Source organism: Astatotilapia calliptera, chromosome 22 (genome assembly GCF_900246225.1).
Source record: "Astatotilapia calliptera chromosome 22, fAstCal1.2, whole genome shotgun sequence".
NCBI lineage: Eukaryota > Metazoa > Chordata > Actinopteri > Cichliformes > Cichlidae > Astatotilapia > Astatotilapia calliptera.
The window spans coordinates 1981849-1998048 of NC_039322.1; the positions used below are offsets into that span (position 1 = coordinate 1981849).

The window sequence follows — 16200 nt, forward strand, 5'->3', positions numbered from 1 at the left end:
TGTGAGCAAGCACTTTGGCCACAGTGGGAAGGAAAAACTCCCTTTTAACCTCCGGCAGAACCAGGCTCAGGGAGGGGCGGGGCCACGTGCTGAGTTTTTCAGCTCAATTATAAAATTAAATAACCGGCTCATGAAATCCCCTTAAACATCAATACTGACAAATATGGCATTTACATGTGCATTTATTTATACAATAATTAGGTTCTCCTTATAATACCACCTGTTAAACTGGGACTAGTCACCACAGTGGTGGAATACACTCTACATCAGGTACGCCTTGCTACCATTAACCAGGGCGGGAAACATTTCTCAGGGATTTCGGTCCAAGCTGACATCATAGGATTGTTGCGGCACATCCATGATGAGGATCTTCCATTACACTACATCCCAAAAGTGCTCTGTTGAATTGAAATCTGGTGACTGTAGAGGCCATTTGAGTGCAGTGAAGATGGTAGACTGTGGTCATAGAGGTGTAGTGTTTAAACGATTCCCCACACCCTTAGACCACCATGAGGAACAACCTGCACAAGGCAGGCGGATCCATGCTTTCATGTTTGTGTCAGATTCTGATTGTACTATTTGAATGTTGCAATAGAAATGTGCGTGTGGCACGCAGTGTTGTTTGCTGCTGCCCACCTGCTTCAAGGTTCAATGTGTTGTGTATTTGGAGATGCTCTTCTGCATATGTTGCAACACTGGTTTAAGTTACTGTCGCCTTCATTTCAGCTCAAGCACTCACTCCTCTGACCTCTGAAAACCCCGGAGATGGTTACGGGAAGGACAGTTCCAGCCAATCAGCAGCCTCTGAAATACTCAGACCAACTCATGAGGCACCAACTAGAACGAAATGTTCAGAGTCACTTAAATGTCATTCCTTCCTCATTCTGACGCTCAGTTTGAACAGCAGGTCATCTCTCCATCACGTCATCCCTAACTGCACCATCAATGTGATTGGCTGCGTGGACGTTTGCATTAACAAGCAGCTGAGTGGCGTGTTAATGTTCATGGCTTTTATGGTCGCAATTACACTACCAGCTGCCAAAATGCACGTGCTGCAGTGCATGCACTTCTCAGCACATTCACAAGTCATTTAAAATGAAGATTGCAGATAAAATAATAATAATAAAGCAAGTCGCACATGAATATCCCTCCTTCTGCAGCTCCACAGAGAATATCACACTTTATAAAGGTAAAGCAGAATTAGGTAAGAGGAAGATGCAGTGCTCTTCCTCATTAAAGCATATAGGATATAACATTCAAACAGTTAACATGTCTTTGAAAGGACTGATGAAATCAGTGCATTACAACCAGTGTTGGTCAAGTTACTTGAAAAAAGTAATCAGTAACTAATTACTGATTAATTCCCCCAAAAAGTAATCCCGTTACTTTACTGATTACTTATTTCCAAAAGTAATTAATTACTTAGTTACTTAGTTACTTAGTTATTTTTTAAAAACACGATTTACAACCTGAAGAGGTGATAAAGCGATAGATCTTTCAGCCCAATTCTACTTTTTCTGCATAATCCATCATACAAAATGTAATCAAATGGAAAAGTCTCTTTTTAAAACTTGTTTTATTAGTTTTAATCTTTTAACTTTATGCATCAAGCAAACATTTAATTATCTGCAACATTCTCTGACTGGAAGAAATTAGTTTAACATTTAAACCTATTTTCTGCACATTCCAGCTCATAAAATAAAATATTTTTTGTGTTTACACTCAGTCTTTCAAATAGATGCAAGTAAAACACAGCAGAAAATAAATAAAGTCAAAGACTCAGCGGTCCTGTTGCTCTATTTTCACCTGTAAAGCAGGAGTGGGGTAGGCGGAGGGTTACCCTGGTGTAGGTGTGCTGCGGTCAGTGGAAGAATCCGCGAGTTTCTCTGTGAGTTTCCCATTACGTCGTAGCTACTCGGTGCTTGTTGGAAGTTTAGGGGTTTTTTTCGCTGTAAAAAGAAGTTTTCTTCCCACGCACAGCGGACACTAATGTTTTTGTCACTTTTTATGGAATCAAACTCAAAGTAAGGTCAGTACTTCCACCCTTTAAACACTGCACGCTCATACTCTCTCTGCACTCGATATGTGATCCATTGTTGATCTGCACACAGCTGTTGTCACCAACGGCGCACTCGCTTACGTCACTGTCATGAGACATTCTCGCAAAAAAATCATGGTTTTAGTAACGCAGTAACGCAGTGTTCCTACGGGAAAGTAACGGTAATCTAATTACCGTTTTTGCAATAGTAATCCCTTACTTTACTCGTTACTTGAAAAAAGTAATCGGATTACAGTAACGCGTTACTGCCCATCTCTGATTACAACTAACAAAAAACCAAATTTGCACTCAAAACAGGTGCAGGTATAAATATTTCAATGAAAACACAAACCCCGTCTGTTAATACGAGGCTCCTCTTACTTTACATCTAAAGAGTAAAACACTATAAATCCATAACAGAGTAAAAAGAGACGGATTTGAGATGCTACGAGGCAACAGCTGAAGACTCCTTCATCCTACTCTTTTAATCATGGTTATAGTTACAGTGAAGACAAACATAATAAAATTTTAAAGACAATATCCTGTAATTAGATTGCGACTGCTGCTAAGAGCATCGCACGGGTATCTAGGAATCAACCTCTGAAGTGTCTGACTGCCTGTTGTAATTGAAATGAAATAAACTAAGAGGCTGCAGCTGTTCTTAATTAAAGCTGGTGGAGTTTAGGAAGGTCAGCAAAAAATGAATCTTTAAAAAGGTTGAAAGCAACATTCAAGACGAAATACAACAAGCAGAGATTTGTTTGGGGCAATGAAATAAAGCTGCAGGTAAAAACATTATATATACAATCTGCAGGTGTAGTTTTATTAGATGGAGATGAAATCAGATTTGAAGTAAATAAAAAGTGTTGCTTTGTTTTTCAGAACAATTGTTTTTTTGCAAAATATCGTGATATTAAAAATGGAGACAAACTCCATTACAAAAAGAGATTACACTGTAAACTGTTGGAAGGATCCATGAACAGTTTCCAGTGACTGAAATATTGGTTTGAAAAATTAAATTAGAAAAGTTGTACGACTGCTGAAGAGCATCGGTTTAAACCGAGGAAACACTTAATGAGCTTAACTGGAGGCCACAAAGCTCTCTAATGTTATTTGCTGCTTTGAACAGGGCCCGAGTTATGTTGTTACAGTAATAACTTCCAGAGACGCTCTTAAACAGCACATTTGTATCTAATTCAGTGTGACCGGGACTATAGAATTAAAGGAATGAATGATGAACTTACAGGTCTTGGCCCTTCCTGTCAGGGCTTCGCTGGATCCGGTCGAGTAGGAGGCGATGACCTTGACGCTGTACTCGGTACCGCTCAGCAGGTTAACGATCAGCATGGTGTTCACATCCTCCCCCACAAAGGTTTCCAGGGCTTGTCCAGGGGCTGCAGGGTGCGGTGGGATAATGGAGGAGACACGTCAAGGATGAGTAGACGGTCAGTGAAGCAGAAGGAGAACAAAGGAGCACCTTCAGAGGTCATCATTAGCTTCAGCTGCAGCATAAAATATCAGTTTTCCTCTCACATTCCTCTATACTGTTAAAACTGACAGCTGTGAGAAGTGCAGCAGGTCCGGGATACTTTCATTTGTTCCTAACATAATCCTATTTTGACAAAACCCAACAAAAAAGAGATGAGAACCAGGTAACAGCTGAATAAAGCTCAGGTATTTTACTCCACCTGAGATCAGTCCCGCAGACTGCTGAGTTTAAATCTCAGCTTTACAACAGAAAAATATGCTAACAGCCTTCTATAAAAAACGTTTGGGTCTCTTCTCTGAATGCAAAGACTGTGCGTGAGGGTGAAACTTTAAATTGTTCCGAGCCTTACACTGGGTTAGTGGTGCGGCTCAGATGCTAGCAGCTGCAGTTAGCTGTCTGCCTTCACTTTCACTCATCTGTCACTGAACTCGGTTTCTCGACCACGTTGTGGTTTTGGAGCTATTTAAAGGATTTTACTGCAAACATATTCGGTACACTGTGTGGGTAATTGTACTAAAAACCAGTCCGAGTCCTCCAGCGTTGGTGAGGAAGTAAGACCAACATCCTTTTTTGATCCTTCCTCTGAGGTAAAGTTTGGCATTTTAAGTGTCAGTGACAGTTTCAAATGTGCATTTCAGCACTGGATTACATTTTTTATCCCTGGTGGTTTGTTACAGTAAGAAACTCCTTCAGCATGCCTGCCCCCATCCATCAGCATTTCTGTCTTTTAGTTTTTATCCACATATTTATGAAATTGACAAAATTATAGAATTATGGTTTGCAAACATTTCTTAAAACTGTCTGGACTCGATGGGACTTAAACTGTAATATTTGAAATGAGCTAAAAGAGAGATTAGGGAGAAATAATTGGTATTGTTTAAATTACCAGTTAGAGGCTGGTAGATGACCCTGTAGCCCATTGTGGGCGACGGTGGAACATCCCAGCTGATCTTGAAGCGATTGTACCATTCCTCTGAGACACGCAGGTTCCTGGGAGCTAAGAGAGGAACTGAGAAGCAGAGAGGGACGAGAAAAGACAGATTATATGTATGCAAAGTGTTAACAAATATTAACCCTTTAAAGCCGGTCAGAGCAGCACGCTCCATTTTGCGTAACTATTTTTAAATCCCGGTAGCTCTGCAACCACGTAAGCTAGCGCAATAATTTGTTTTGCATATGAAACCGGAGGAGTTGTACTTGCATCTTATGCCATCAGCTTGTCCTCAGTCACGGTTTCCTTCCACATATAGCTTTGCAAAAACTACATAAAAAGCGCTTGCAGCAACAAAAACATAATATTACAGAAACACGCTTTGCCGATCCGATCAGCTGTTTGTAACACTTCCTACGTCCATCAGCGCGAACTATCACATGACAGCATGACCTGCCCGAAACCGGAAGTGACGTCATTTTGCGGAAATGTAGTTTTTTACCATCAGCGCCTCATGAGCCTATACTGGTGTTTTTAAAAGTTATGTTTGACTTTATGACTTCCTGTGTCGTTTCTGGGATGCTGAGGACTCATATTGCACTGCTGGAAATAGTTTATTTTGATGCACATGCTGTTTTTTTTTGCAAATTTGCATGATAATATTTATTTTCATTTTTCCTGCAGTGTACAAAAATTGGTGTATTTCAAAAATAAAACTATGAAGACACTTAAAATAAATTTCCTGTGGTGGGAAACTATTTTGTGCAACTTTTTTGTATTTACAGTTTTGAGGGATAAGCCTCTTAAATTTCTCTAACTAGAAATATATGTTAAAAAAACAAAAACGATTTTCAAATTTTTTTGTAGTTTATTGTACTTTTTTGCAATTTATGTAATTACTATGCACTTAATGCATGCATATTATTAAAATATAATGGTCGTATTGATGTATATCAACTTGAAATGCTCCCAAAAATGGCTCCACAGCATGTGAAAATATAATATAAGCTCTGGCGGACTTGGTTTTAATGGTAGGTCTTAAAGGGTTAAGGAACAAATATCGATATAAGCAAATATTTGGGCATTTTATGTGTGAGTGTCTGGAGTCAAAACAGGGAAAAAACTATAAAAGCAGAGTGAGAGAGAAAGATGGTGAAGCAGAAAAATCATTAACAAAGAGAACAGAGAAAAAACATGAAAGGGAAAGAAGAGAAGTCGGCTGTATACCAACAAACTGAAGCCACAGTTTAAATCGAAATAAGGTAAATCCAGCAGAAGCAAAAGTACTGAATATATTCCTCAGTACAGAATGATTAGTATGAGCTTTAATAATGAGACAGGAAGTACAGAGAGGAACTGCAAGGGCAGACGCCGAGTTGGCAAAAGGAAGATAATGACGAGTCAAAAAAGGCCTAAAAGTTTGATAACGCCTAATAAAATTTCAACTGTCGGCACAGCAGAAAAGTAAAGTCTCCCCACTGTTACAGAGTGTACAGTCGAATTAATCTGCCAGAGTGATATTAAAACCAGAGGACTTATCACTGGCTCGACAGCTGGGACACGTCCTTTGAAATGGCCGAATGGAATAATACGAATCTTAAAATAAAGTGCTTTCTTTGAGGAACGTGTGCTTTTCGAGCCGTCTGTACATTCACATACATTTATGACCTCCGTGCAGCCTCCTCTGCTCTCCCACAGCCGTGATAGATTCCAGATCGCCGTGGTTAATGGGAAGCTGTGAGACTTTTCGGGTGGAAATCCCAGAGTGAATCTGCTGGCTGTTGAGTTGCACATTTGAAATGCTAAAAACCTCCCATCACTCTCCCTGAGCTGCAGCCGTCTCACCATTACTGCAACTGAACCCTCCAAATTATGCCGGCTCTTCTGCCTCATTTTCCCTCTTCACCTTCCCGGCCGTTCACCATTAAAAAGCTAATCATGCTCTCTGCAAGAAAGCCGTACTCCCCCCACACCGCCGGTATCTGCTGCACCCTCATATGTTCAAATCCCTCTGTTATACCCGCCTCTTCGGTCGTATTATCTATTTTCACTGTGCCCTTCCTGGTCCTGAGAAAATTACCATCATCCTCTGAACTCCGTCTGCATTTCCTCCCACTATGTCTTCGCCCTTCAGGCCTGAGGGTAATGAGAATCTGGAGATTTAATGAAACTTTCAGAGTAAAAAAATGCTTTTTTTGGGTGCTGAGGATCTAAGGTACTAATTCTGCATGCAGACGTCGTACTGGTTCCTCCATTGTACTCTGTGCATCTATCATCTAACAGTTGTTGAGATGACATCAAGTCCCCAAGCTGCTGCCCACTTTTTTAGTTCCTGTGGGAAATTAAAGCATTTTTACACAGCAGAGCATTAAGTCTTCCAAGACAACAGCCAACAATTTAATTGAGCAGCAAAATGTTATTCTTGAGTCTCAGTTAGAAAACGAGGAAAATGATCTAATTACAAACCCAATTCTGAAAAAACTGTGGAAAAGTCAGCAAAAGCAGAATGCAATCGTGTATAAATCTCATAAATCTATATTTGATTCACCCTCCAACACAGAACTCAGAGATCAACAATATTTTTAAATATTAGATCAGTTTTAATCGGATGACAGCAGAAAATCTCAAAAACAGCTGAGAGACGGAGAGAGTAAAGAAACTGTTTTTGGAATCTGAAGGAATCTCTGTCTGCAGGAAACAGCAAAAATCAGTCTACGTGACTTTGGGGCTCCTTTACAAACTGGCATGATTCTGTCATGGAAACCACGGCATCACTGCAGGTTAAAGCTCGGTCACATGAAGAAGCTGTATGGAAACATGACCCAGAAACACCACCTCCTTCTTTTTGGACTGGGACAAAGTGGAAAGCTCTTTATTTCTGTTCTGAAGTTTGCATGTTTGATGGCAAAGGAACACATGGATGTCTATGGAAGTGGCAGCTTGAACATCTGGAAAAGCACCATCAGTGCTGAAAGGCGTGCTCGGGTTTCAGAGCAACATCCAGGGGAGACTTTGCATTTCTCAGCAAGCCAATGCCCAACTGAAACATTTGGAGCATCAAACAAAAACTTTTATGAACACAACTCTAAAATGTTGAAGAACTAGAATTTTCTATCAGCCAACAACGGGACAACATTCCTCTCCAGTCCAGAAACGTCTCTCCTCGGTTCCCAGACGTTTCCAGGCTGTCACACGGGGATAAACCTGACTCTGTCCCATTTTTCAAAGTAAATCGAAATATTAAAGCACTAAAAACATCTATTTTTGCTTGAGTGTTGTTATTTTTTCAAATTTAAATGCATGTTTACTTGAACTACCCAGATGTTTACAGATGGCTCCTAACAGCGTCACGAGCCACTGACTTAATCTTTTTGAGGAGAGACAAACTCTGTGATGCAGACTGTGGGCTGCAGCGTTCTGGAGAAACCACTCGTCCACGGTGCTACAGGAGTAACTGTCTGCTTCTTTTTCTCCAACAGCCACACGAGCCAACAGGAAGGGTAACAAGCACCGAGGGACCAGCACTGGTTCAAAATGAAGCACCTTTTGAAGGTGTCATCTTTAAAAGCGTGGTTCTATCTGACTGGTCATCAACTGTTGACTAAATGATGTTACAGAAAAAGAGAATCATGCTGGAATTACCAACTTTACTCGTCACCTGACAAACACACTGTTGTCTGGCTGTGTTTGAAATCAGCTAAGTTGCTGTGGGAGGCTCAGTCAGTGCAGGCATCCTGCACCAGCGTTGATGTTTAACAGGCTGCGAATGCTTAGACCGCCGCATCGCCGCCACAGTAAACACGTCCGCTTCTCTGTGATGTCAGCAGCTTCTGACAAAACAACACTGTGTGATGTTCTGTTAATGAGAAGACCTGAAACCACCTCGTTTGAAAAGATAAGCAGGACTCTTCTAGTCTGAAGGTATTTTTCCAAATAAAATGAACTGCAGACTGTGATTCTGCTGCTTTACAATCTTTGCTTTTTAGTGCTTCTTACAGATTCGAAGCTGCTTCAAAATCCAAATCGCACAAATTAAAACACCCTGCTGTCTCTTAAATTCATTCCTCATTCATTCCTCGTCACAACATATTCCACACCGAGGCTATGAAAGTCAATTATCTTCTAATTCTCGGTCTTAAATCTCTTTGCCATCAAGTTGGTAGTGACTTTTCTATCACATTATATTTGTTTCCCCGCCGCCCTCTCTGTATTACCCCCCACGTCTCTCTCTGATTGGCCCATCCTTCAGTGGATCAAACGCAGCTTAATCTGCCTCTTCTGCCACATTATCTATCTTCAGTTTGGGGCTAAAAACCCAATCATCCTCTCTGCATTCCCTGTCATGCCTCCCTCGGCGTTCGCCCCATCCCTCATAGGTTCAAATCCCAAGATTACACGGGCGCCGTTTGTCACATCATCTATCTCCACCTTAAAAAACGCAATCATCCCCCCTCCTCTCTCTCTGCAATCCCCGTCATTCTTCCCCAGGTGATCGTCTCATCCCTCACTACCTAACAGGAGCCATTCATCATCAGCGGGTGTCGCAGGCTCGTCGCTTAAAAAGCGGAGAACGTCGTTAGCGTCTGCTAATGTGTGTAACGCGTCGCACGGGGGAGACATGATGGGACGGAGCGGAAAGATGAACGACTTAAATTTAGAGTTTCCTCCACGCTAAAAGTGGAGTGTTTGTTCTGTAATGCACTTGGCGGCAGAGAAAATCATTAGCCTCTGCTGCACTCGCAGCGGCGCTCTGTCATATTTAACAAAAGAGGAAAAGATGCTTCCCGCATATTTCTGTCTTCAGCTCCACAGTAAAGCAAATGGATGCTGAGCACTGAGCGGCCGCCGTCTCTTTTCCTTCCTGGGAAACTGTCTCAGGTGTAATGAGCTGCAGAGATCTCCGGGGTTGGGTTAGGGAGAAAGTACGCCTTCCTATTTTTCATCTAAATACTTGTTAATGAAGGCAAAGTTGCAACGAAAAGCAAAACTGGAAGCGCACACCTAATTTCTAATAAAGGTTCGGCTCCAGTATTTTGAATCTAGCACTGACAGAGACTTTTCTATCTTGTTACATATTTCATCAAATCAATCAACGTTTTATCTTGTGCAGTGATTTAAACTTTACAATATAATTGAACCCTCTCTTTGCCCGTGTTGGCAGGAAGAAAAACGCCCCCTCAATCATTCAGCTTCCGGCAACATTTTCTTGAGCGTCCTGAACAAGATGAATGGCGAACACTTTGCTGCTCGGCTTAAATTGTTGTGTTTGTTTCACAGTAATGAGACTTTAAGAAAGCGACAGCCGCTGTGGGCAGAAATGCATCTCTCATCCTCAACTCACCCACAACAGATTCTCCCTCTCAGGAGGCACAAACACCCGAGACACCAGCACCTCGTTATGGGTCCCATTAGCAAACTTTTCCCAATCAGTGAAGTCGTTTCCACGTTTGATCCTGAAAATGCTCACTTTTTTGCACCCTTGTGGTTGTGAACATGACATTGACATTTCCACTATCTTTTAATTGCAAACCACAGCGCTGCTTTGTTCTGGCCTGTCTCCTGGTCCTCGCTGACCCTCAACACCTCCAGGATTGGAGGATTTTCTATCTCCCAGAATCTTTTTGGCCTTTCAGATCCAAACTTTGCTTCATGTACTTGGTTTGAATTATGCTGAACTGATTGTTTGTTAAAAGAGACGTATGATTATGATTTTATGAATACATATGGCTTTCTTCAATGAGTTATCTGTTGGCATAATTAAATCATTATATACTGAAACTTAGTGTAATATTAGAACATGCTGAGATGGACAGCAGATGTACAGGACAACACATTTTCTGTCCTTCTTTGTTTTCTGTGTGATTTATACCACTGAGCCGTTTATTTTTTAAAGCCTGGCCATTGTTGAAGTGTGCAACAGCTTTGCTGGCCCGCAGTGAAAAGCCTTCTGTGTTATTAAACTGGAGAGTCGGGACCGAGCTAAATGGAGACTGGAGCACGAGGTCAACATTCACCACACTGGAGATCCAGGAGCCACCAGGAGCAGCAACAGCACGACTTGAAGGAAGCAACATAATCCTGAGAGCTGTTCATACATCACCAAAGACGGCATCGTACCCCAACTACTGACTATTCTTCAAATGATGTATCTTTATCCAAACCATGATAAATGTAAACATAACCAACCAAAAGAAAGAGAAACTAAAAATGAAACCAGGTCCTAAAACAACAACAACAAAACGTGATGGCACAGTGAGGACAGACGGTCTTCTGCAGAGCTCATCTTTTTAATCTGTGGTGGCAAAGAAACTTTAAAGTCAGGATGACACAGGCTAGTCGAACACGTGCTTTGTTGCCTTTACTCTGGATTCACTTTAGCTTCACATATTTAATCATTTAATATTCGAAGCATATCCTGCCACTGTCATACCATAACACTGTCACAACATAACATCCACAGATTTTGAGGGCATTTCTCTGTTAGTTTTCGCTTGAGATGTTTCCACTTTTCAAAGAGGACAAAAAGGAATAATAACGATAAATAAACAGAGGGTGAAAGAGGAATCCTGAAAACTGCCACTGAATGTAGAAATCAACCTCTATCAGATCAACAGGGAAGAGATCATCGTGGAAAACAAGCACCTTCACCTTTCTTCATCCCGTTCTTGCCTTTGTTCACTTTCATCCTTCTTCCTGTCTGCTCTGTCATGACAAGATTTTCCCGGCACAAATCCAATAATACTTTAGTCTGTCTACAGCAGCAGGACTGTGCCGGAGATCAGAGCGCAAAGATGCCAGAGAGTGTCGGAGGGTCACAAGTGTGGCACTCTGATCCACAGCAGCTTCTCAGCTCTACTTTCAAACCCCAGCCGGGGTTATTTGTCCAACTATAACAAACTACTCCTACAGTCAGCTGGGAGGACAACATGAAGTTTCTCCTCCATGTGTTTCTTCTTTTTCTACACTATGCCAGTATTTTTAGACACAAGAAGCTGAACAAATGTGAGTACAACTGGCTTAGAAGATCAGATATGATACAAATAACTTGCTGAATGAATAAATAAGCATAAAAAAGAAAGAATAAAATGGTAAATGGACTGGTTCTAATAATAACAACAATAATAATGATGATACAGCTCTTTTTGACTGAACACTCAAAGAGCTAAATGATATTAAGAGGTTCCACAATGTTCTGTCCCTTCTAGGTTACATATTTGTTTTCCAGTGTGGTTATTCTTCACGTCTGACCACTTGCTGCTGTCCTTCAAAAGTCTGTGTCTCAAACTGACAGTCAAATCACAACAGCAGTCACCACACGGTGCTTCATATTGTACAGCAAAGACCCCACAACAGTGCAGAGAAAACCCCAACAATCAAACAATTCCCTATGAGCAAGCACTTGGTGACAGTGGGAAGGAAGAAACCTGATCAGAGCCAGGCTGAGGGGAGGAGCATGTGCTGGGATTTGTTCTCCAGACTCAAACGTTAGAGCAGGACTTCCTGTAAACCAAACCATCCATCCTGTAAACAGCGTAGAGATGCAGAGATGCATCAAAAAAAGTCTTTCTTCTTGTATCGCTGTTTCCTGGTCTAATTTGTATGCTTGTGTTAGACAGCAGATAAGTTGGTGTCAAGTGGAACTCCAGCTCTGCTCTGAGGTCCTGATCACAGGTTAATGATAAAACACGATACTGCAGACGACTTAAAAAGAGCAGAGAGTGAAGAAAAGAAAGTGAAAGAAACAAAAGTCAAGCGAACTCAGCATCAATATGACTCACGCGTCCGTCCCGTCGCGGCGGCTGCCGGTCCGTCTCCCTCGGGGTAAACAGGAGTGATGGAGACTTTGTACTCTGTGTCTGACAGCAGAGGCTGCAGAACCAGGCTGTTCTGACCAGTGGGCACTGTTCTCTGTAAGCACAGAAAGACCAGTCAGGACAGTTTTGAAAGACAAGCAAAGCCGTTAATGTTTGACTTTAACATTTAGACATTTCCCCATCCTCAGTCTCTCTGCACTGATGTGACATTTCACCTCCCAAAGTTCAGCTGCCAGTCAAACAGAGAAACTGCACTCTGACGTTTTCTTGTTTCTAATCTCGATAGTTTCCACAGCTCATCGTCCAGTTTTGCTTTGTAATATTAAACGTGTGGACTTTTGTAGCTGCTTCTTAATCATGTTGCACCACATACGCTCACTGCAGGATCACTTCATGTAGATCAGATGTAACAGCAGGATAACGTGGCTGCCGAGGTTTCTCGATTTAACAGGACCTCGAGTTTGCTTTAAAAAAAAAAAAAATAGGAAAATGATGTTTCTGCAAACCCAAAAAACTTGTGCATGTCTTCAGTGATTTGATTATAATTTGTGTCCACATGCAGAGATACGTTTGCGTCTAAATGATTGTTTCTTTGATCATTCTCATTACCCTCCCTCTTCCTTCACAGCATGATCGAGGTGACAGACTGCGACTGAGAACGTCTTCAAGCATTCTGCATTCTTCCCTCTGTTTGTTGATGTTTTTGGTAGCATTTCTGTATCTGCATTCAGTCTTTAAACGCACTCTGAAAACTTTTGAATGAATTATGATAAAACGCTGCAGGGACGTCGAGGAGCCGCGTTAACAATTCATCACAGCTTCGTCCACTGAGGTCATCAAGGTCAACCTGAAGATTTAATGGTCGAAAACTGACATAACATGTTGTGTTTATTGTCAACATTTAGGAAGTACCATATAGATTTAAATGATCATGTCACATTTGACCTCTGACCTCTCCTTCAAAGTCTGATCTGAAGGTCAAATGATAATGTTGCAGGTTTTGTGACAGGAACAAGTTTCCATGGGAGACTTTTTAACTGTAATTGACTAATTTCATTATAACTTTACTGTGTTTACATTAGCAGGTCATATGTGTTTAAAATTAAATCAAATTCATTTGTTTTTTTTAATTAAAATCAAACCAGTTTTTGTTTCTTTTTCGCTTGATCTTCAGTCCAACAGCTCACCGCTGGGTTTGTTGGTCTCTCTGACTCCCGTCTCCCTTTTTTGTGCTTTGTGTATTTTTTATTGTTAATATTTTATTATCATTTTTTATTTTCCATTCTTTGAACTCCTGTCTCATGTGTTGGCTTCCTCTGAGCCATGGATTTAGAGTCTAACAAGGGCGGATTTAAAAATGAGTTAACAAAGAGAATTAAGATTTCTAAAGCACGAGCTAGCAAAAAAATAGCATTAGCCTTTTTAATAGAGGTGAAGGAGGGAGAGTGGCTGCAGTGGACTGCGAGGTTTCAAAGTGCTGCAGAGGTTAATTGTGTCCAGGTGTCCTCCTCACCTGTGGGCGAGCTTAGTCTTTTATTAAAACTGATGATCTCACACTGAAGACAATCTAATCTCCTTCTTTACCCCGTGGACATCTTTCCTCGCTCTTCATCTCTGCTTCTCTCGATTTCTCTGCTGTTGTTTGTCTCACCACATCTGCTGTTCATAAATTATACTTATATGGTGACTTATATTATTTATTTTTGTTCTTTGAATCCGAAACCCAGTGGAGCTCTCTTTGTTTTTATTCTCCAAAACCTCTGGCTCATTTCCCCTCCGCTCATCTTAAAGTATCACCTTCTCTTCCACACTCTTCCCCCTTCTGTTATTAAACTCTATGATACACATATATATATTTTATGTATGATGACAGTAATTTCCAACAAAATCCAATTGGAGCAAACTGAAAAGGATGGCGTCGTCTGGTTGTGGCAACATAATAAAAGAAAATCTTGACAAATTCAAGTGGCTCCTCACATTCTATTGGTTAGAAAGAAGCCAAATCTTCTCTCAGTAAACTGAACATATTATATCAGCCGAGCCTTATGATACAGTTAAGAAACACTCGTCTGTTATTTGATCTGCATAAAGCATGCTGTGAATGCTCTAAGTGGCTCTGTGAAGGGAAATGTTTGTATTTTACATATGATTGAACACAGAGCTCATCTCGCTCCAGGTAACCAGAGCTATTGTTGTATTGTGCGTAGGAGAAATCTTTAAAGGTTGAGCTCTCTCTGCTGTCTGTCTGCTGGGCCAGTTTGCATTCTGAGCATGTAGAGTCTGGCCCGACTCCATTCGCAAAACTTCCACTTTCTAAAAAAACAGAAAGAAATTCTTATACGTGTCAGTCAGAGCAGCACTGTGGGCCTTAACAAATCAATTTCAGCCCAGTCTGATGAAAAAGGCAGCAAGTCTCTAAACTGTCACAGTGTCACACAGTTGGAATAAACCACCTCCAGCTGCACTCCCTTTTTTACTCCAACCTCTTTGTAAATGCAAACGCGGTCTCATAAAGTATTTATGTGATCCAGAAACACAATCTTGTTTTGACAGAGGCTCCACGCAGGTCTGGAATATTAAGTTTGATCCACCTTCGCTGGAACAACCAGGCTTAAAGGTAAACTGCAGGGTAGACAGTCAAACACACAGCTGACAGAGTCAGAGTGCGATGACACAAGAAGAGCTGTACAGACAAAACGCCAAAGCAGAAACAAGACTTCAGACCAGAACAACTGGAACCAACAAAAAAAATCAGAAAGACTACTACGAAGAATATTTTGGTCAATATTGAGATTACAGAACAATTATTGACCTAAAACCAAAATATAAATACATAAATACTAGGGCTGCAACAATACACAAAATTCACAGTTCGATATTTTTTCGATACAAAAAAATGTTCATGCCTTTTTAATTTGTCATTTATTAAAATTATAAATATATATTTTAACTCAAAAGTACAGTTTTTAAATGTAATGTTGCTGAAACAACAAAGTAATAAAAATAAATTCATCTATCTGATGGAGAAATCCCTCATCTTTGGAAAAGAGAGTTTATTACAGAGAAATGGCTCTTTCAAAATAAAAGCTCTACTATACGCTTCTTCTGGGCTATATTCTCAGCAGCATATTAAACATATCAGGTCCCCATAAGGAGAATCATGTGCTAACGGCTGTCTAAATGACTCGGGTAAAATTTGTAGCATGTGTTTTTGTCTGCTTCCACTTGTCTTTGCACGAGGATGATGTCGGAGTAAACGTGCAGTCATATTCGTTGTGTTCCCACTAGTGCTGTCAGCGTGTTGCACCCCTAATAAATACATAAACACACCACAGCCAGTCAGTGTGACAAAACTAATGAATAATGTTGAACTGTCAGTAATCTTGTTTAAATCATTTTTATGATAAATCCAAATAGTCGCCCTAGATCCAAGTGGGGACGCATCCCTTATGTTGCCAACCAAGCGGGAACCTCCAGGGGCTGAAAACTGAAGCTGAGAAAAAAAACTATCCATACCTGCAGTTCCTTTAGTGGCCACTTGGGGAAAAATGCTCATAAACTCTGGTGTTAACATGCCTAGCTTTGCAGTAGTGGTCGACATCACTGACGATGTTAAAGAAGAAACACCTTTAATCTTAGATGAGGACTTTGAGCTCAGGTCAAGTCATAAGAAGCCTTCAGTTTATTGACAGCTGGTAGCTGCTGGACGCACAAATCCTGGAGGATTTGTGACTTTGGAGAAAAAAAAAAAAAAAAAAAAAAAAATTATATATTATATATATATATATATATATATATATATATATATATATATATATATATATATATATATATATATATATATATAATATAAAATTTTTCTTTTTTTTTTTTTTTTCTCTCCAAAGTCACAAATCCTCCAGGATTTGTGACTTTGGAGAGACACTTA

The 16200-nt window shown here is 40.6% G+C and overlaps 1 protein-coding gene across 8 annotated transcripts in view; it reads right to left on the bottom strand.

Moving 5' to 3' along the window:
- The window catches only part of col14a1b (collagen, type XIV, alpha 1b), a 161878-nt gene that overhangs the window by 58372 nt on the left and 87306 nt on the right, over nucleotides 1-16200 (bottom strand). For all 8 annotated transcript variants that reach the window (XR_003271026.1, XM_026156695.1, XM_026156694.1 and 5 more), the window contains 3 exons: nucleotides 12237-12366; nucleotides 4414-4536; nucleotides 3283-3432 (listed from right to left, as the gene is read on the bottom strand). Coding sequence is in view for 7 of the 8 variants with exons in the window: in XM_026156695.1 (XP_026012480.1) it covers nucleotides 3283-3432; nucleotides 4414-4536; nucleotides 12237-12366 (403 nt within the window). In the remaining variant the exon portion in view is untranslated. The remainder of the gene's footprint in view (nucleotides 1-3282; nucleotides 3433-4413; nucleotides 4537-12236; nucleotides 12367-16200) is intronic.